The sequence below is a fragment of the Syzygium oleosum genome, unplaced genomic scaffold (genome assembly GCF_021117445.2).
Source record: "Syzygium oleosum isolate NSW1041296 unplaced genomic scaffold, Sole_v2.1 Sole_v2.13, whole genome shotgun sequence".
In the NCBI taxonomy this organism is placed as follows: domain Eukaryota; kingdom Viridiplantae; phylum Streptophyta; class Magnoliopsida; order Myrtales; family Myrtaceae; genus Syzygium; species Syzygium oleosum.
This window is the reverse complement of record NW_026607497.1, coordinates 10,658,938-10,678,977: the sequence shown is the minus strand read 5'-3', so window position 1 is coordinate 10,678,977 and position 20,040 is coordinate 10,658,938. Positions and strand designations below refer to the sequence as shown.

The window sequence follows — 20,040 nt, the reverse complement described above, 5'->3', positions numbered from 1 at the left end:
AATAGAATTTCTCACCTTTCTTGGCCCCCAAATTCTCGAATGACTTGAGATCGATTGCCTCCCACCACAGTGATTTAACTAGTAATTAAGAGAGGATCATTATAGGTCTCAAAGGTAGTGCTGGAAAAAAACAGAGTTCCATGTATCTTTCTTTGCTTTTGACCATCCACTTGCAATTCCAATACTGAGAAAAGCTCAAGGGAAACGAACTCCATGCATGATGCCTGTCGTTCATGGAGAAAAGTGCTTGGTATTGAAGTTCTTTATGAGATTATTTTTCTCAAAAATAGTTATTTGCACATATCCTCTTGGCAATTCTGCGCTTCAATATCATTACTTGGAGTAAGCACTATAACTTGTTTCCAATACTCGTGACTTGATTAAACCAAGCCTCCACAATTTCAAAATCTCCTTGTCAAATGGCTTGCCATCCCCGATCGGACTCCCCAATTTAAACAAAAAATTGAATTATGATGCTGGAATCTTGGATAGAGGTGGGCGATGTTTTAGTAGGTAAATTACATCAATACCAATTTCCACACCAATTAGTAGAAAAGTGATCTCCTTATTGCTTATCCTGGCAAAACCGCCCATAAGAGTTATTGTCAGCCATTGGTATGAAACTTGTTATTTGAGGCGTGGAACAATCAATAGTTGATCGCTGATCTTTATTGTTTTGGCGATATTGAAAATTATCTTGTCTAAACTCACACTTCAAGTAACTATGATGGGCCCTATCGAAAGGTGCTTGTTTCGAGATTACTTTGTTTATCGTGATTGATTCGTTTTGCCGTATTAAGACGACATAATTTTGCGATCACCCAAAGATCATCCGGAACTTCTTGCCTTTTTGATTGACATGCGTGCTTTATGCAGAGAGGAGATCACCAATCATGGGCATTCCACACGTTGGGTCAATCGGGCAATGTTTTAGTGGGCTAGGCTATTTCTGCTTTTTTGGGTCAAAAAGCCCATTTGAATTGCATAGGATTAAGAAGCATAAAAGCTATCTCGCATTATATAAATTTCTTAAGCCCAGTGAAAATATTTCGAGTCCAAGAAGGAAGTTGTTAGATTCTTTTTTGGCCATAAGAGAAAAGTGTCGCATTTTAATTGTTTATCAAATAAAAAAAAATAGTAATATGGAGGATTGTTCTTCATATCACACTTTATATTCGTATTTCTTAATATTATTTATTCGAAGGAGTGTATATTCTTCCATCACGGGTTGGAGGAAACTTTCCTCCGGTCATGCCTTCAATTTGAGGGTTGCAAGTAATGACTATCATCGTATACAGACTAGACTAAAATTAAAAGTGGGCGATAATTATATTTGTGACCCACCAATCAGGGATATGATTGGATGAAGATATGACCTTTATTTAGAACATCTAAATCTAGCTACATGTTGAGGAAAAAATTGAGTGCAATTTTAATCCCAAATAATTTAGAATAAGTCTGCCTCTCCAATCAAATCAAAAGTAGACCATCAAAATTACAGAATTCACAAGGAATTACTTCCTTGGAGATTCCCTAAGAATTACTTCACCGTGTTCTTGGCACAATGACCCAAGAGGCTTGTGCCAAGTAAAAAGCAAAACATGAAACCTCGCTCTAATTGAGGTGCCATGCCTCGGTTCAATCATTTTACCTCAACTAATCCTTTGGGTTACCCTATGCCGATCTTTTACGTTGCATGGCTGACGCCAATGTGGATAATTTTTTTAAAAAATTTTTGAAATTTTTTCGTCATTTTCTCTTTCTTTTTTCTTTCCTTTCTCTTTTTCGTTCTTCCTTATTCCCTAAGCCAATTGCTGGGCCTTGACAATGGCCCCTACCCTCGCCGGATCTATTTAGAGATACGCATGTTTAATGTTTGTATATGGTAAAGCAAACTCAAAAGCAACTTTCAATCTTGATCATTTCTCAAAAATTCCAACAAAACCTAGGTTTCCTAGAGGATGATAATAGTTGTGATTCTTTGATGAAAATGCATGCAGGAGTATTTTTGCTAGACCTACGTGGGAAATACGAAGGGGGATGTTGTGTCAAGCCCAACCACAAACGAGTGGGACATATATTGGGCTTTTGGACTTAGATTGGGCTGCCGATTATGGGCTTGGCCTAAAGAATATTTCAGGACGTGAAATCAAAACGAGTGCACGGGCGAGCACAAAAATGAGAATCGAAACAAAGACTCTGAAAATTATTTTGATGCTAGTATTTTTCTCTCTTACAGATCACATGTTATAGGGTATTGTTCTTAATAACTTGGTTGCTCAAAATCAAACCTATCCAAACTCTTAAATAGAGCCCCAAGAGAGATGCCAAGAAAAGAATGCACCCAAGAAAGTTGCACGTCTTACCTAACCAACAAACTCTAGCATATCGGGCTAGAGTTTATCCGCTATTTATCATTATGTTATGTTTTACATATGGTTGTATTCAGAGAAGATAATATCGAGTCTACATCTATTTTTTTTTCAGCAGTCTTTTATGCACATATCGAGCGAGGCAGTCCCATCGCATTTTGCAGAGTGATGGTCCACTATTGACCACGTAACAATTGCCCTGGGAATTGGATAACTCGCTTTCCAGTCCGGGGAAGTTGTGGTCATTCAAGACATTATATAGCTTCCAAAAGGTTATTAAGTATTAGGTTACACTTGATCAAACGAAAAACCTCAATGATCATGGCCAATCCACCTACAAACTAATGCAATATTATTATAATTAAAATCTATCAAAATTAGCAATTTGTGATTTGTAATTACGATCGTGCGCATTGTCAAAAATGTGTCTCATTTTATATCACCGATAAAACATTTCAAGGCATAATATGTGACATCATCATTTAATGACATGAACGGTAATTTGTGAAATCGGTTTATCTCATTTTATATCTTTTGAAACTAATAGCTATGTCGCTGTCTTGCCCTTCAAAATAATTCTCCATATTCTATTGCTACGTTTTCTTAAACTCGTGATACGATCATACCTATACAAATACTAAGTTATTTGAGTTAATCTAAATTAGTCCATTCCCACGAGCATAAAATGCCTACAACCTTTTACTAATTTATCTTAGTTAGATACTGCAACGAAGTGGATCTGCGATGCCGACCCTATTTCAAACTCGAAATAGTCCTAAGTGAAAGCCGAGCCTATCCCAAATCCGAGTTGTGTTTCCAAATAGCAATGTCAAAGACATCCTACTTTAATATGCGGGGAGTCTGAAACTTAATTACTTTTATATTTTCTCTGTCCATTTTGAATAAATAAATATTAACTCAAAAGTAAATTATTACATATATTTGAGAATTTTCTCTCAGACTCTTTCCCAAAATTTGTTTTATGTCCCTTTAGCTCAGCAGCACTCTTCCATGATAATCATAACATTATTTTCGGGGTAAGTACAGCGCAAGTGCCATAACTTTTGTACGGAGAACACTTAAGTGCCATAACTTTTTTTTGGCTCACTTGAGTGCCATAACTTTAAAAAAAAAATCACTTAAGTGCCACTTACGAGCTGGTCGTGAGGGCATGAAACCGCGGCTTTTCCGTCCGAATAATGACCTTCCCGGTGAGGCGAGCACCACCAGCTTGAAGAGGGGGTGTTGGTGAATCATTCCATGGCCTCCATTCGTCTTGAAATTTCCGTTTTCGCCTCCATTGACGAAGGTAAAAATGCTTCGTAGTCACACATTTATCGAGCCGATTTGTGTGACTACGAAACATTTTTACCTTCGTCAACGAAGGCTAAAACGGAAATTTCGAGACGAACGGAGGCCATAGAATGATTCACCAACACCCCCTCTTCAAGCTGGCGGTGCTCGCCTCTCCGGGAAGGTCACCGTTTGGCTGGAAGAGCCGCGGTTTCCGGCCCTCACGACCAACCCCTTTGACAAGCTAGTCGTGAGGGCCGGAAACTGCGGCTTTTCCGGCCGAACAATGACCTTCCCGGTGAGCGAGCACCACCAGCTTGAAGAGGGGTGTCGGTGAATCATTCCATGGCCTCCGTTCATCTCAAAATTTCCGTTTTAGCCTCCGATGACGAAGGTAAAAATGCTTCGTAGTCACACATTTATTGAGCCGATTTGTGTGACTACGAAGCATTTTTACCTTTGTCAACTGAGGCTAAAACGGAAATTTCGAGACGAACGGAGGCCATGGAATGATTCACCGACACCCCTTCTTCAAGCTGGTGGCGCTTGCCTCACCGGGAAGGTCACTGTTTGGCTTGAAAAACCGCGGTTTCGGGCCCTCACGACCAACCCCTCTGACAAGTTAGTCGTGAGGGCTTGAAACCGTGGCTTTTTCGGCCGAACAATGACCTTCCCGGTGAGGTGAGCACCACCAGCTTGAAGAGGGGGTGTTGGTGAATCATTCCATGGCCTCCGTTCGTCTCGAAATTTCCGTTTTAGCCTTCGTTGACGAAAGTAAAAATGCTTCGTAGTCATACATTTATCGAGCCGATTTGTGTGACTACGAAGCATTTTTACCTTCGTCAACGGAAGCTAAAACGGAAATTTGGAGACGAACGGAGGCCATGGAATGATTCACCGACACCCTCTCTTCAAGCTGGTGGTGCTCGACTCGCCGGAAAGGTTACCGTTCGGCCGGAAAAATCGCGATTTTGAGCCCTCACGACCAGCTCGTAAGTGGCACTTAAGTGATTTTTTTTTTGGAAGTTATGGCACTCAAGTGAGCCAAAAAAAAGTTATAGCACTTAAGTGTCCTCCGTACAAAAGTTATGGCACTTGCGCTGTACTTATCCCCATTATTTTCCATAAATGGGGTCAACCCCATCTTTTAATTAATGTTTGCTCCAGCATGACAGCTGGTTTTGCTACAAGCTCTCAAAAAGACGACCCTGTCAGACTTTTTCCCAAAGAAATGCCGATTAAGGAAATGATTTGCAATAGTAATTAGGAAAAAGAAGAACTATACCAGCTCAAATTGACCAATGCCAAACTGGTACAAGAAGAAATAGAAGAGGGACACAACAGATGGAGATGAAGCACATGGAAGAATACCTGTTTTTCTTAGTAATATTCAGGCCTACAATGGACAACTAGTAGGGCTTGGAAAGGTTCTTCGTCCTTTATCTCTTACTTTGGTTGTGTCCCGAGTGCTCTTCTTCGCCCAAGTTCTCTTCTTCCCCTCTGCAGGTTGCTCTCTTTGTTCGAGTCCTCCGCTTCGTCACAAAGTCGAAAATTGGCAAAAGCATCGACATTTGCCATCGACGGAGCTGCAAGGTTTCTGGGCGTGCGCGCGCCGAAGACTTGGTGCAGAGGTTAGTTCTCACCTGCAATATCTGTCTATAAGCTTAAATGGGTCACATTTGCCAAATCTTCCTTCTCTCAAATGGAAGACTGGTTTCCTTTTCCCCGAGAGATGGTGTACTTGGAGTTGTAGGGAAACGACTGTTTATTGACTGGATTGTTGGTAAGCCTTTTAGCTAGTGAAATGAAGTGTGGTTAATCATTTTGCATCACCTTGACAATGGAAGAAAGAACAGGTTTCATTCTAAAAAATCTGGTCGCGTATGCTATTGGAGAGTGGAAATTCCCACTCGACAAGCTGTTTCAGAATGGCTGGTTGGTTGTTCGTGCGTCTCCCTGTCATGTTTTGGGCTCTCTACTCGTCTGTTTTGATGTCACCGTGTAGACCAAGTTAAATGTAGTTTGGAAAGTGCAGACCTTCCATTGTTCATTTTTTCCTTAATCATGGGCTAAATTTTTGAAGAAGAAGAACAAGAAGACCCGTAAGGAGATAAAAGGGGGAAGAAAACCGGCCGGGAGCAAGATGAGTGGTTATAAGTGCTACTATTCATCTTGCTCAGAAATCTATTTAATCATCATAACTATCTGCTAGATCTAAATGAGTAATTAGGTTGCAATATACTCGTAATTTAGCTCCATTGACTATTTAGATGCTTTTTCATAGAATAAGATTACGTGTTATGATTTTCCCTTGTGTTATGCGCTTCTGTCAAGAGTATTTCTAGCTTAGATGATGAAGCGGTCTCCATAGGCTGGATGGTGTTTACCATCAATTTAACATGAGCACCGCTGTTAGAACGATTGTATCATATTTCCAAAAGTTGAGACATGTGACCGAACCCCGATGATACGCTTGTGCTATTATTTCCTGTGGCCTGTGGGTGGACTATATACAAACTATTAAGATAAATGTAGAATAGTCCTGTTTATCTTGAAATTGCGATACATTGAAAAAGACGCCCAATATCGTGTGTACATCTATTCATCTTAACATCCTAATTCTTTCCTTGTTTCAGAGAGAGCGTCGTCGTCAGGAACGCGAAGCTGCTCTAGCTAAGAATTCTGGTGCCGCATCAACATGGAATCAACTGGATGCCATGTCTCCCATACTGGAGATCTGTTCTTTTTATCTTGACCTATCCATACAAGATGTTCACATCATTACCAGGAGTTCTGATCGAAATCACTGAACATGCTCTCTTTACAAGCCACCGGTTGATTACCGTTTCTTCCTGATTGAATGTGCAATTGCAGCTGTACATATAATTGTTGAATTCTATTGACATTTCACTATGGTAGGTTCTACCGATTCGATCGAACTGATTCTCCTGATAATGCTAGTGCAGTCGATTTCTTTTACTCCATACGGGAGCTTTTGCAGAGCTGTTTTTCAACAAATCTATTACTTTCTATCTCGAGTTGCCTTCTGTAGTATCTTTTTGTGGGCTGAACTTAACAAGCTTCCAAATGGGGCAAAATTCGTAATACCACGGGTCCGAGTGTGTCCTTTGCCAAGATAGGAACCTTCTCCAGTGCATAATAAAGTCGAAACACACGACTCAACTGGTTTGACATTAGGCTGTTCATGAGGATTGGCTCTTCTGGCGGCAAAAGCTTGAGGAGTTCTCTGGAAGTAAGACTCGAATCTTGAACCGCGGGTGCTGACATGGAGTGCAAGGAAAGCAAAGGTACATGTGCCCCTGGAACGTGAGTATGCTCCTTTGGTAGGGCAAGTAGCGCTAGCAGTTGCACGAATGTTGCACGCATGTTGCACGAATGTTGCACATGTGTTGCACGTATATCTCCCTTTGATTATACATTATCTTGATTGAGATATTATCTTAGAATAGTAATCTAATAAAACTTATAAATAGGCTAATGTATTCTTCGTTAATATAAACATCACAATATACACAAAATTTCACATTTCTCTCTTTCACATCTCTTCATTATTAATAATAGCTACGAATTAATATCTAAGAATTACTAAATGAGAAAAGTAAATATTAAGTATACGGAGGATATGAATTATGGACTATCAATCTTTTTAATGTTTTATGATCATGTACACCACTATTAAGCTTTTTTATGTACACATTGAAAAACAAGTTAGTCTCTCATTTCGAAAAAGAAATTTTACTTGGCTCTTAAGGGACCTGCAAAATTATCAGGAAATGAATCTGATGGAAGCAGTTCTTCTGCTGGAACGGCGCAGGCAGATACGAAAAACAAAATAGACGATAGAATTCATAAAAATTTAAAGGATGAGATGGCTGAGAGTCGGGAAAATGTGAAAGTAGAGATTTGGGAGTCGGGCCGGGCCTGCACGGGTTACGGTGACACCCCTAGGTGGTTACACCGACCTCGACTTGAATGCTCCTAAGTGCCAGCCAGAACCGTGCGGAAGCATGTAAACGATTAAGTATGTGATCGCATATGCCTGTCTGGCCGTGAACATTCCGTATTTGCTTTATGTCATTGCGTTCTTCCTCTGGCTTCTCTTCCGAGAACGTCATGCGGCCTGGGATTCGCCGGAAGCAGGACAGCCTCGGAATCCTGCGAACCAAGGTCAGCACCACGTGGTAAGCCTCATCTTAATTCTAGTTTGCCTTTCTTCTTGCTATCTTAACATCTCATTGAACTGAGAAAAACGACCCTCCGGTTTTCTCCTTCTGATCTCCTCTTGTGGTTCTTTTTCGACTTCGGCTTGCGCAGGTGACCCTATCATTGATGCCCGGAGAGCGTTACCCGACCCACATTGCCCAGCCGGCACCTTTGGCCCGTCCAAGGGAAGGCATCACTTGGCCTGCCCATGAAGTATAGTATGGGTTGCCCTTCTTAATTAGTGCACTCTCCATCTCTCTTGTATATATCCTTAATGAGCGGGCACGGGTACTTATTTAGCGTGATTTAGAAGGAAGTTTACTTGCAAACATTTAGGTCTTCAGAAATGTAAGCTTTTCCCTAAGCCATCATCGTGGCCGATTTGTCGCTTTCATATATATAATATATATTAGTTTCCTTATTTCAATTTGAAAACATCTTCGCCGTATAAACATGACACGTCTTTAAAGTTATTCTTGTTTTCACATGAAAAACGGTTCTTATACCAGACAACCCGCGAAATTAGTTTCGAATCATGAGAAAAGTTTACATGCCTTTGGAATTCGATATGGGTGAATATCTCTTAAAGACTTTTTGTTTGATTCTGAATAGAGGTCGTACACCAATTGCGATAAGATAGGCGAAACCAACTTAAAAGGAGCAGTAATAACTCACTCTTAACTTCATGGTTTTTGAGCATGATATGATATGAGCACCTCAATCAAATGATACTCAGTAATATCTTATGAGTTGCAATGCATATTTCAGCAAAAATTGATAAAATAATGATTATATGAATATTTACGTACACAAATGCTATAGTTCATTTATAGGAAAAAAATGTGCTTGAAATGCCTGAGCAGGGAAGCTCTCCGTATTCATTGAGGAGGGTCGTGAACAACTTGGACTTGTTCTCGAAAGTGAGTTGAAAGTGAGTTTTTTCTCGACCCAATAAATCCCATCATTATTATTTAGGTTTCGCTCTGTTACATTCATTTTAACCTACATTTCAAATCTTATCACAATTCAAACATGACTGAACTCACTATATATGAGTTAAAAGTATGGATCCACGACCCGTTTTTGCCACCTTTACTTTCATAAAATTTACTAACGAAAGTTTGAATCTTGAAATTAATTTCTTGGGTTCGCTTTGTAATACACAAAGATTTGCTCTAGCTCTGCTACTACTAGAAAATTGTTGCCAAACAATGGCGCAGCCAAAAACTTAATGGGGAATTTATACGAGTGGATCATCTTATGGATAATATCTAATTATCTAAATACCTAATTGAAGTTTACGGAGCTATCATTCCATATCGTTTTTCAAGCTTTATCCCCCTAAAAAAAAACCGATTATTCTGGGCCGTTGTTTGTTTAGATTTGGATTTTGGATGGGGTGGATATTCGAAGGCTAGAGAAGAATCGGTTTGTGTGGTAACTGATGATGAAAATCCAAAAAACGAATTTTTCGGCGAAGAATTCGCAGATTACGAAATGAATTAACTATTAACAACCTGTGGTTATCCGATAATCACCCTCCCTATTTTCAGCATTTTCTCCCGTAAACACTAATTAACGTAAAAAGAAAACAAAAGATTAGGAAGAACTAGGTCGATGTGCATCGCCTTGTTTTCTGTTCTTGCCCTGTGAAATTGAACGAAACTTCCATATCAAGAACGTTGAAGGATATGGGAGATGAAGGCAGTGATGGCGGAGGCGGCAGCGATGTGTCGTCGCCGAACAACAAGGTCAAGTTTCTGTGCAGCCACGGCGGGAAGATTCTGCCGAGACCCGGCGATGGACACCTCAAGTACGTGGGTGGCGAGACACGCGTTATCTCCATCTCTCGCGACGCCGCTTTCTCCGGTGCCTTTCGGTTTTCCCTGTAACAATTTAACGTTGGATTTGTTCGTGTTATGTGAAATTCTGAGCACGTTTGCTGTTTTGTTGTGACAGATTTAATGAAGAAACTGACTACCCAGATCGGTGCGGACATGGTCCTCAAGTATCAGGTAGCACTGGAGGATCTCGACGCGCTGGTGTCGGTGAGATCGGACGAAGATCTCAAGCACATGCTCGATGAGTACGACCGTCACGAGAGCAGCGGAAACCCGAGGCTCCGCGCCTTCCTGTTCCCCGCCAATCCGACCGTGATCGAGAACCAGATGGCTTCCGTGGAGCCGCAAGCGATGGAGCAGCGCTACATCGACGCCATCAACGGCATCGTCCGGACCGTGCCTAATGTGAAGATCACCCCTCTTCGGGTGAACCATACCGGGTTCAGCATATCCTCAGCCTGCTCATCGCCGAAATCGCTGTCTCCGGACAGCGGCCGCTCAATCGACGCCACGGCCCATGAGACCATCACGTTGAACGGATTCCACCATGGGAAGCGGCTCCCGATGAGCAAGGTCCGTAGCTCACCTAGCCTGTGCAGCCTCGGTAACAATGCCCCGCCGAATAACAACCTCGGCAACCACCAATGCGTTCACCAGCACCACCATTATCACTACCCGAACTATTACAAGCAGCAACACCATCCCGGCTACTACCAGGCCGCGAGACCGCCTCAGGATCCCCACAAAGGGATGGGCAGCGAGCGGCTACACCCGACTTTGTCGATGGGAAGGGCCGAGATTGGTAGGAGCTATCTGGGTCAGGGATTGAACCCGCATTACGGGTCACAAAGGCATCACGGGGCCAGCAGGGGAGGTTACAACCACTGCGGTTACTACGATGAGTGCACCGGTTACGCGAGCGCGAGGTTCGAGCGGGCGGATAGCCTTCCGGCTAGTCCGAGAAGGGCCTATTGGGATGGATCCTACTATAAAGGGGACCTGCCGCATTGACGACGTGACTGGGATCACCTGATTTGCAGATGGTATGACTGAAAATACTGTACAGCAAACTTTGGATTTTCGCTCTCCTGTATTTGTACATGAATTCAAGATCTAATATAGCATTTCAAACTATGCATACTTGAAGTTTCTGTGGAGACCTTTCACGGTTTTCTGGCCATTGGGACCTAGTTGATGAAGGGCTGGCTTGGTTTTAATGGCCCAGCTAAATCATCTCATAGATGTGTGGCCTCATTTTGACCAGACAAACCTATGTATTTATACTTTCTAATCTTGTAAAGTCTTGCTTTTAGTTGGTTGTTTAAATGGAATGTTGGGATTACTCCTAAACATTGTCTGGAGAAATTGAAAGCTGGGTAGAGACAACTCCTAGATGGCAATAAGCTAGAACTAAGGTTCTTTACTTGCAGTCTGATTCTTTATTAGTAGTGCAAATGGAATATAATCACTTTTCTAATCATTTCCCCTGTTTTCAATTTATCTAATCAAATTTAGAGATGAGCAACCAAGCCAATTTAACCCTGAAATTGGCCCGACACGGGGACCGGTTTGGTCCCTGGTTCATGGATCAAGTTGGGGCACGCCTAGCGACTAACTAACGATTAACTTTTGCGATATAGAATAATATTTTTTTTAAATGACATTACATCATCATGATTCGATAAGTATATAGATAAAATTGAAGCATATCTTTTCGAGGTAGGACGTGATCGATCATAATTCTTAAGATGAGAAAAAGACGATCAAGACAAAAATGAATTTTTAATGAATTTAAATATAAAACAACATAAAATTCTAAATATGTGAATTTAAAGGAAATATGTTAGATTGTGAGGAATAAAATAAAAGTAGACTAAATTTAAAGATACTCTGTAGCTTCAATAAAATATGACTAAGCCCATAAGTGCAAAAAGAATGGAAGGAACGTAATTGGTGCCTTTAAACTCAAAAAGATTTTAAAAGATAATTATATAGTAAAATAGAAATACATAATTGTTACATAATATGTATGCCTTACACAGTTCCTTTTTTCTGATATTAATAAAACCAATTTAATGCTCAAAAGTCACTGGTATAGTTTTCATTAAAAATTATAGCACTGTAAATAAACTTGCAATATATATCTCGCATGACATTTAGTTCACTATTTCCTAAGGAGAACCAACTCTAGCTTGCAGCACTAAAGTAGCTCAATGTTGCAACCATGATTGATTGTACGTGCAAAATAATAAAAGAGAAGAGATTGTAAGGAAAGCTGGCTTAGAATTTCAAGATGAATAAGAAGTAAAGAGTTAAAAAGACTAAATTACGTTGCAAACAGATTGTTTGTTCGACAACAGTGTTGCCATCTGAATGTATTATATAGATCATGATTGTTCGGCGTTGATGGATCCTAGATAGTGGTCTGCCAAAGGGAAGTTTCAATCAAGATGATATGGGAAAACTATCAAATAAGTTCAAAATCTATTCCATTAGTGCCACTTTAGTCCTAAACATTTCAATTTGGCTAATTTAGTCATAAAATTTTTAATAATTTATGATTGTAGTGTATCCGGTCAATTTTGGCCCGAAATTAATTAAGTGAATGCTAACCATTCTACGTGGCACAGCCGATACTGACGTGAAATTTTTTTTAATTTATTTTAAAAAAATTCTTTTTCTCTTTTTTTGGAGTTAAGGGATGGTAGGGGCCGTCGGCCATCAACCGAGGCCCGACAACCCCCATTGGGCACTAGGCAAGGGCCTATGAGCTCTCATGGGTAGCTAGCGAGGATCGCAACCCTCGCCCAATGGTCAGCGAGGGCTGCAAGCCCTCTCCCAACCATGGCGACGGCTCGCGGTCCTTACCTAGTTGTGAGCGAGAACCGTGAGCCGGCGCTAACATGAATATTTTTAATAATATTTTAATATTATTTTAAATTTTTTCTTTTCTTTTTTTTCCTTTCCTTTCTTTTTTTTTCCCAACTCCTAATTGTGGGCTGGCTACCATCGATGGCTGAACCTCGTCAAGTCAACCACTGGCGAGGGCCTCACCGCCTCACCGGCCGACAGTTAGGAGTTGGGAAAAAAAAAACAGAAAGGAGAAGAAAGATTAATTAAATAATTCAAAAAAATTTAAAATATTATATAAAAATGTCTACGTGCCCATGTAGAACGAGCGACATCCATCTCAACAATTTTCAATCAAAATTCACCGGAAGGACTGAAAAGATTTAGAACTTAATTTTGCAAAAAAAAAAACTTTAAGACTTAATCGACACAATTACTACTTTTTTGATAATTTTTCCCGTAAATTACACATTTTCCGCTTCTCTAGGACATCGAGTCCTTGGATTAGTATATATCGATATATGTAAAACAGAGATTCAGGGCAACTGCTCCAGCGTCAACACGTGGTGCGTCCCTTGTCGTTGAGTGCTCTCGATCTTTGTCCGTCCTTTCCACGTGTCTTGACTTTTGACCTTGAATTTCTCCACGTGTACAAATGAAGGCACGTGCTTACATTTCATTTGTGTGATCTATATTTTATTGTATTTAACTCTACGTCCTCAAATATATTATATTTTTCATTTATTATGACCGATTATAATCACTAATAATCGGAATTTTTTTAAAACAACTTGTAATAAATATTATTTGTCAACGGTTAGACTAATAAAAGCTTCTGTCGAATATGATTTTGTCCACGGTCGGACAAAATGGAACATTATTATCTAAGAAATATTGCTATGCATAACTATTCAAATGCATATTCAAAAAATCCATATTCAAATAACTGGAAATTGCTTACGTCGAATACAATTTATTATGGTTGTGTCGTTATGCAATATACGAGTACATTAGATGGATCTACTCAACTCCTCTATATAGCACTAAGCTCACTAAAAATTATAAGATAACTCCCATTGAGGTGTGACATCGCTCTAATGTATGCAACCTTAACAATTTCTCAGGTGCATATTCCAGGGATTTTTTATGATATACAAATAGTGAAAAGGAAATGGGAAAAAAAATTCATATTTATCGAAATATGTTTTTTCGGTAAATAAAAAATGAATAATATTAGATCCAATTGTCAAGGTGAAAATCTCTTTAAGTTGATAAGCCATTAGTTCAGACAAATCACATTGTAATTATGCTACCCTGCTGTTACAGAGACCTATTATGTGACACATAACATAAGCTGGATCCGCACTATGTTTTCATGAGCACAAAATCTCTACATCTCACTTGCCCAAAAGATCTCCCTATATCATGCAGATCATTTAGTCAGTAGAAACCAAGAAAAGAAACTTGCATCTTCTATCTTCCTGTACACATATATACTCACTCTCCTACCCAAATGTTTAAGCAACTGTAGAATTTCGACGGGCGATGATCAGTTACTCGACTTCAAGGAGCAGCTGGAGAAACCGCCGCGCACCAACCTCTGTTCTCTCACTAGCTGTCGGTGAAATCTGCGTCGATGACATCTCCATCTGGGCCCGTTTCGCTGGAGGAGTCCGAAGGCCCGGCTCCGGCACCTGGTGCCGGACCTGCACCAGTGGCACCAGGTTGGCTATACAGGGACTGACCAAGCTGCATCACCTCCTGGTTAAGTGCGGCCATGGAGTCCTTGATGGCTTGGGTCGAACCACCTGATATCGCATCCTTGAGCTCCTTCAATTTGGCCTCCACCTTCTCTTTCACAGGGCCAGGGACCTTATCGCCCAGCTCCTTGAGCTGCTTTTCGGTCTGGTACACCACGGAGTCTGCCTGGTTCTTTGTGTCTATGGCGTCCCTCTTCTCTTTGTCCTCCTTCGCAAACTTCTCCGCTTCCTTCACCATCTTTTCCACCTGCCACGATCAACCAGAACATCCACATCATCTGTGAAATCAAACTAGACGAAATGGAATAAGACTGACATAACTTCATGTCTGATTTTATTAGTCGATTTATGGAAATGACTACCTCATCACTCGGCAGAGTGCTGGCACCAGTAATAGTAATGTCTTGCTTCTTTCCAGTTCCTTTATCCACGGCAGTAACAGAGAGGATTCCATTGGCATCGATATCAAACTTGACCTCGATTTGAGGGACACCTCGAGGAGCCGGCGGGATACCGTCAAGGCGGAAGCTGCCGAGAGATTTGTTATCCCTAACAAACTCCCTCTCTCCTTGGAGGACATTAATCTCAACACTAGTTTGACCATCAGCCGCAGTAGAGAAAACTTCTGATTTAGAAGTCGGGAGAGTTGTATTCCTTGGAATGATCTTGGTCATGACGCCGCCCAGTGTCTCCAGACCAAGAGATAGTGGTGTCACATCTAAAAGAACAATGTTGCTAACATCTCCAGCCAAAACACCAGCCTGTGATTAAAGAAGTAACCGAGGAATTTGTCGGTTCAAAATGAGTACGAACAGCCATTGATTATTGAATATACACAGAATTCTTTGAAGATATGTAACAACCTGAACAGCAGCTCCAAGTGCAACAACTTCGTCGGGGTTGACGGTGACATTGGGTTCCTTCCCAGTCAACTTCCGAACAAGCTCCTGAACGGCTGGAATACGTGTTGAACCTCCAACAAGGATAACCTCATCCAGATCCTTGAAATTGAGTTTCGCATCTCTTAAAGCAGTTTCCACTGGTGTTTTAAGCCTGCACAGGGAGCATAAATTCTATCAACAAACTGACGACATAACAATCACCTATTGCGAACAAAATTACCTAACTACATAGTTAAAAAATAGAGGCCATGAAGCATCGGGGTGGACGAGAACAAACACAGATGCAGTTCTTCCTCTCAGACACCTATTCTTTTATAGGTAAAGAAAAGAGTAGCATAGGGCACCACGGGCTTGCAAACCCATATACAGAGGGCTTAGAACCAAAACAGCTCACTTATAAGACCAATCACCTGCAATGGCGATCAAAGCATTTACAACAAGACATAGCTTTTACTTACAAGACAAATCATCTACCTGTCAAGTAAGTTCGAACACAACTCCTCAAATTTGGCCCTTGTCAGTGTCTTTTCAATGTGCTTTGGTCCATCTGCAGTGGCAGTAATAAACGGCAAGCTGGACAAACAAAGATTGTCATCAGTGACAAGAATGAGAGAGAGAGAGAGAGAGAGAGAGAGAGCCGGGGGTGGTTATGCATTCCTCCCGGTCATGGTAATACCTGATGTTCGTCTGGGTTAAAGATGACAGTTCGATTTTAGCTTTCTCGGCAGCCTCAGTCAACCTTTGAAGGGCTTGCTTGTCCTTCAAAAGATCTATACCTTCATCTCTCTTGAAGTCTGCAGCTATCCAATCCACAATTCTCTGCATGATTAAAGTACGCAAATATTCAGAACTAATATAATTTACAAAAAGGAAGTTGTGTAAGGGGACCAGTGACAGTCAAAAAATAGCAAGAAAGCTCATCCATACCTTGTCAAAGTCATCGCCACCCAAATGTGTGTCTCCAGATGTTGAAAGCACTTCGAAGACTCCATCTCCAACCTCAAGAACTACATGGCAAGTAGAATCATAAAGTTCATATGAAATCACACTGCAAATGACAGCAAACAACAATCAAAGCAGTTTCACCCAGCTGTTGGAATGAACAAAGACATTCCTGATGTTATAACACTATCAGTGTACCTGAGACATCAAAAGTTCCACCGCCAAGGTCGAACACCAGAATGGTCTCATTGCTTTTCTTTTCAAATCCATATGCCAGCGATGCAGCAGTAGGTTCATTAATAATGCGGAGCACTTCTAACCCAGCAATACGTCCAGCATCCTTTGTTGCAGTCCTTTGCGAGTCGTTGAAGTAAGCAGGAACAGTGACCACTGCTTTAGTTACTTTGTCATTCAGGAACTTTGAAGCATCATCCACCAGCTTTCTCAGCACCTACATCCAATGTGTTATGAAGTTACAATTCAGTGTCTAGACCGTATACTCAAGCCAACAATCAATCAGCACATTAAGCAAAAAAGAAACCAGTTTCCAGTATCACAACAATCAAACGACGTCAACACAATAAACATGATTTGAGTCATGTATCAACACTTTGAAGTTTGAGTGTATAACCCATGCTCATGACCTTCACAATACATTATACTTAGCAGCTAAGATCACACAAGACCATCGACAAAACAAAGAATATTTTTGCATCCAGGAACTCATTAATCTACCCTGTACTCTTAAGCGGACAACTCTCCTTTTTAAAGACCTTAACAAGCTAATCGCGTGCAATTTGTCCTGCGGTCCAATCCATGAAAAAAGAGACCCACACTGGCTAAGCATACAACTCCAATTGTAAATGTTCTAAACTCTGTTTTAACTGAGAATTTATTCCATGAACAAGCAATCAAGTTCAGTTTCCCCTGACCCCTGACCCACAATCGAGAAGAACATACAAGCTTTTCACGGTAAATGAAACTGTCCTGTTTCCGCGGTCTTCAACTATCCTCTAATTACAAATTGAATTACCATACACTGCAGCAACAAAACCACAAGCCCTCGATCTTCCTTCACACAATTCTTATATCTCAGAGAATTTTTATCAAGCCTGCCCATGACTAACCAACGACTAGTGTGTTGAAACGACACGAATTAATTAAGAACTACTTGACGAACCTGAACCTAACATGAGTCAACACGTGAATTTTAATAAAAACATGCGCCAAAACATTTCGTTAATGAAATGAATGATACAAGTGATCAACACAAATATGATGGCAGGACACTAATTATTTACAGCCAGATCAACAACATATCCTCCAATTTGCAGCTATTCAAAAAAAAAAAAAAAACAAAAGAACTAATAAAAAGACTACAATGGACTATACCTGAGCAGAAATCTCCTCAGCAGCGAACTGCTTACCAATAGCAGGGCACTCGAACTTGACATTCCCATTCTCGTCCCTTACCACCTTATACGAAACCTGCTTGGCCTCCTCATCCACCTCGGACATCTTCCTCCCGATGAACCTCTTCACCGAGAAGAAGGTGTTCTCCGGGTTCACCACGGCCTGCCGCTTCGCTATCTGCCCGACGAGCCGGTCACCGCTCTTCGTGTACGCGACGACGGAGGGCGTGGTCCTCTGCCCCTCGGCGTTGGTCACGATGGTGGGCTTCCCTCCCTCCATCGCCGCCACCGCCGAGTTCGTCGTCCCCAAATCGATGCCCACCACTTTCTCGCTCACCACTCTCACCGGTCCCACGCTGCTCCTCCTCCTTGTAATCGGACCTCTGGCGCTGAGCTTCAAGAACGAGAGCTTCCTTGAACCGAGCGCCTCTCCAAAAAACAACGAACTTGATCGGCGATTCGGTCTCTTGGGAGTTCTTGAAGACGACCCAGTTCGAGCTAGACCCAGACTGTGGATTTGAGCCGCGCAGGACGCCATTTCTGCGGTTGACCACGCAACCCAAAACGGCAAGACCTCAAACAAAGCAACCAAAAATGATGTTTTTCTCTGTTCTTTCTCCTCTCTCCTTTGAATTTGCAGGGACCAAACGGGCACTGATCCAATTCAATACGAGACTTCTTTTTCTTGGGCAGGGGTTTGAATTTGCAGTTTCGAGTTCGGCGTGAGCAGCTACGAGGACGAAGGGAGAGCGTAATATAGAGAGAAGTGTCGGAACGTGGGAGAATTCGAGAACGATCTCGGTCGACCGGGGCGTGATGGGCACTGTTGGAAAGGTCGAGGTGCTTCTGAAATTTGGCTGCTTTCTATACTGTCGCCCCAAAATTTTCTTCAATTTATCGGTGCATAGAATTTGCCAATGTTTTCCAAAGAGCATATGAGCAATGCCATTCGACCTAAAAAAAAAATAATGAGCGATGCCAAGTATAGTCTAATCGTTTTTTTATTCTTTTTTGCTCAGCAAAAGAAAATGCCAAGCAAATTTAGTAAATATTTATTTTTTGCTTAGTAAATATATGGTAATCTCCATGTGACTAACTTACTAGCTTATTATTCGGGCAGATGCTCCAAAACTTTAAGAGAATTATTACTATTCGTCTTTAATATAACTTGGAGGTGCGAGCATAGAGACTCAACTATTTGAAGATTCATGAAACACATAATATACGAGTCTTAAAAATTGATTAAGTCTCACCTTTGAACTCGTGTCTACCTTAGCATGCAGCTTGCATGCACTTGGTGCAGTTCGAACAAATGATTTATGCTAGAAATATCTTGACATCTCATCGAACCGCGCCAGCATTTTTGTTATGATTACCCTGTGCGGAAAATTTAACAATAAAGCAATCTTCTCGACAGTGGCCTCAATGGGATTGATTGAATGGTCAATTATTTTATTTAGTTGGGACTTATATCATTATTTTCCGCTCAATTGACTCTTGGATGTCGTGTATCTTACCTTATTGTGGATGTCTCATTCAAGGAATGTGAATAGGATGGTTCGCATTAATCAAATGAAAAGTTCGATGCTCCGAATTTAGAAAAAAATACAAACTTTAGAAAGTAAATAAGTCTATTGTCATATGATTAAGGACAAGACGAAGGTCGTTTGTCTTCTTCACATTAGTAAATTACCCGACAGAAAGAGAACTTCTTGTATCATATAATAGACATAATTAGCGCATGCCAAACTTATCCAATAGTCATGTTATAGATTTCAATAGTGTACAAACCATATTTTGGTAGCTACAGTTCACAATACACATTTCCATCTTCTCTCTTTCTGTAAATCCAAGTTGCTCAATCGAAAGACTTCACAGAGCGTATTAAGATCATGATCGGGAGGTGGGCCCCACAGGTGGCAATAATGCGGCATCGAGCCATGGGCGTGTTCCTAATTCACTACGGGTGAAACTCGACATTGGGGGGCTCAGCGCCGATACGGTTATGCTGACATGGCTAATGGGCGCGGAGCAATTCGTGAACGCTAAGATGCCGATGGACGAATCGGGCGTGGTAATCAGAGTAGGCGAGGGAGTTGGAGAAGATACCGGTGGCAGCGGAGTTGGCCCGGGCTTCGGCCGAGTCATTGAGTGGCGATCTACCTTAAAAGGTCCGAGCCAAGGAGATAGAGCGGTGCGGCTTGGAACGCAATCAAAGGAGGGGGAGCTCGGATAAAGATTTGAGTGACTTTCGTGAGGTGCGCAGACGAGCAAAGGACGAGCAAAATCCATACTCATCATCTTCACGTTCTATGTAGTATATAGCGAAGCCACGAACAGCGTCTTAGGAACCGCAAGCGACTCGGACTCCACAAAATATAAGATGTCTTATATGAATTGCTCAAGGCTAATCAAGTTCTTACGAATTCGCATTAATAAGTACA

General features: G+C 41.3%; 2 protein-coding genes across 2 annotated transcripts; one reads left to right on the top strand and one right to left on the bottom strand.

The window, feature by feature from the left end:
• The first annotated feature begins 9,427 nt into the window (after nt 1–9,427).
• Nucleotides 9,428–11,070, top strand: LOC130139749 (uncharacterized). Its single transcript, XM_056317385.1, has 2 exons — nt 9,428–9,758; nt 9,849–11,070. Exons 1-2 carry the CDS (start codon nt 9,581–9,583, stop codon nt 10,739–10,741), a joined length of 1,071 nt encoding a protein of 356 aa, XP_056173360.1. The 5' UTR covers nt 9,428–9,580; the 3' UTR covers nt 10,742–11,070.
• Nucleotides 11,071–13,823: 2,753 nt separating this feature from the next.
• On the bottom strand, nt 13,824–18,438 carry LOC115687995 (heat shock 70 kDa protein 6, chloroplastic). The gene is made up of 8 exons (XM_030613730.2): nt 17,577–18,438; nt 16,383–16,635; nt 16,170–16,249; nt 15,919–16,061; nt 15,717–15,815; nt 15,204–15,393; nt 14,703–15,101; nt 13,824–14,587 (listed from the first exon to the last, which is right to left on the bottom strand). The coding sequence occupies exons 1-8, from the start codon at nt 18,132–18,134 to the stop codon at nt 14,192–14,194; spliced, it is 2,118 nt and encodes a 705-aa protein (XP_030469590.2). The 5' UTR covers nt 18,135–18,438; the 3' UTR covers nt 13,824–14,191.
• Between the last annotated feature and the right edge of the window lie 1,602 nt (nt 18,439–20,040).

Excerpts from the sequence above, each read along its gene's own strand:
- LOC130139749 (XM_056317385.1), top strand. The coding sequence starts at position 9,581 with ATGGGAGATGAAGGCAGTGATGGCGGAGGCGGCAGCGATGTGTCGTCG. Across the intron at positions 9,759-9,848 it reads TCGCGACGCCGCTTTCTCCG|ATTTAATGAAGAAACTGACT; the intron begins GTGCCTTTCGGT and ends TTGTTGTGACAG.
- LOC115687995 (XM_030613730.2), bottom strand. The coding sequence starts at position 18,134 with ATGGCGTCCTGCGCGGCTCAAATCCACAGTCTGGGTCTAGCTCGAACT. Across the intron at positions 15,394-15,716 it reads TGTTCGAACTTACTTGACAG|GCTTAAAACACCAGTGGAAA; the intron begins GTAGATGATTTG and ends CTCCCTGTGCAG. Across the intron at positions 15,102-15,203 it reads CACTTGGAGCTGCTGTTCAG|GCTGGTGTTTTGGCTGGAGA; the intron begins GTTGTTACATAT and ends CTTTAATCACAG.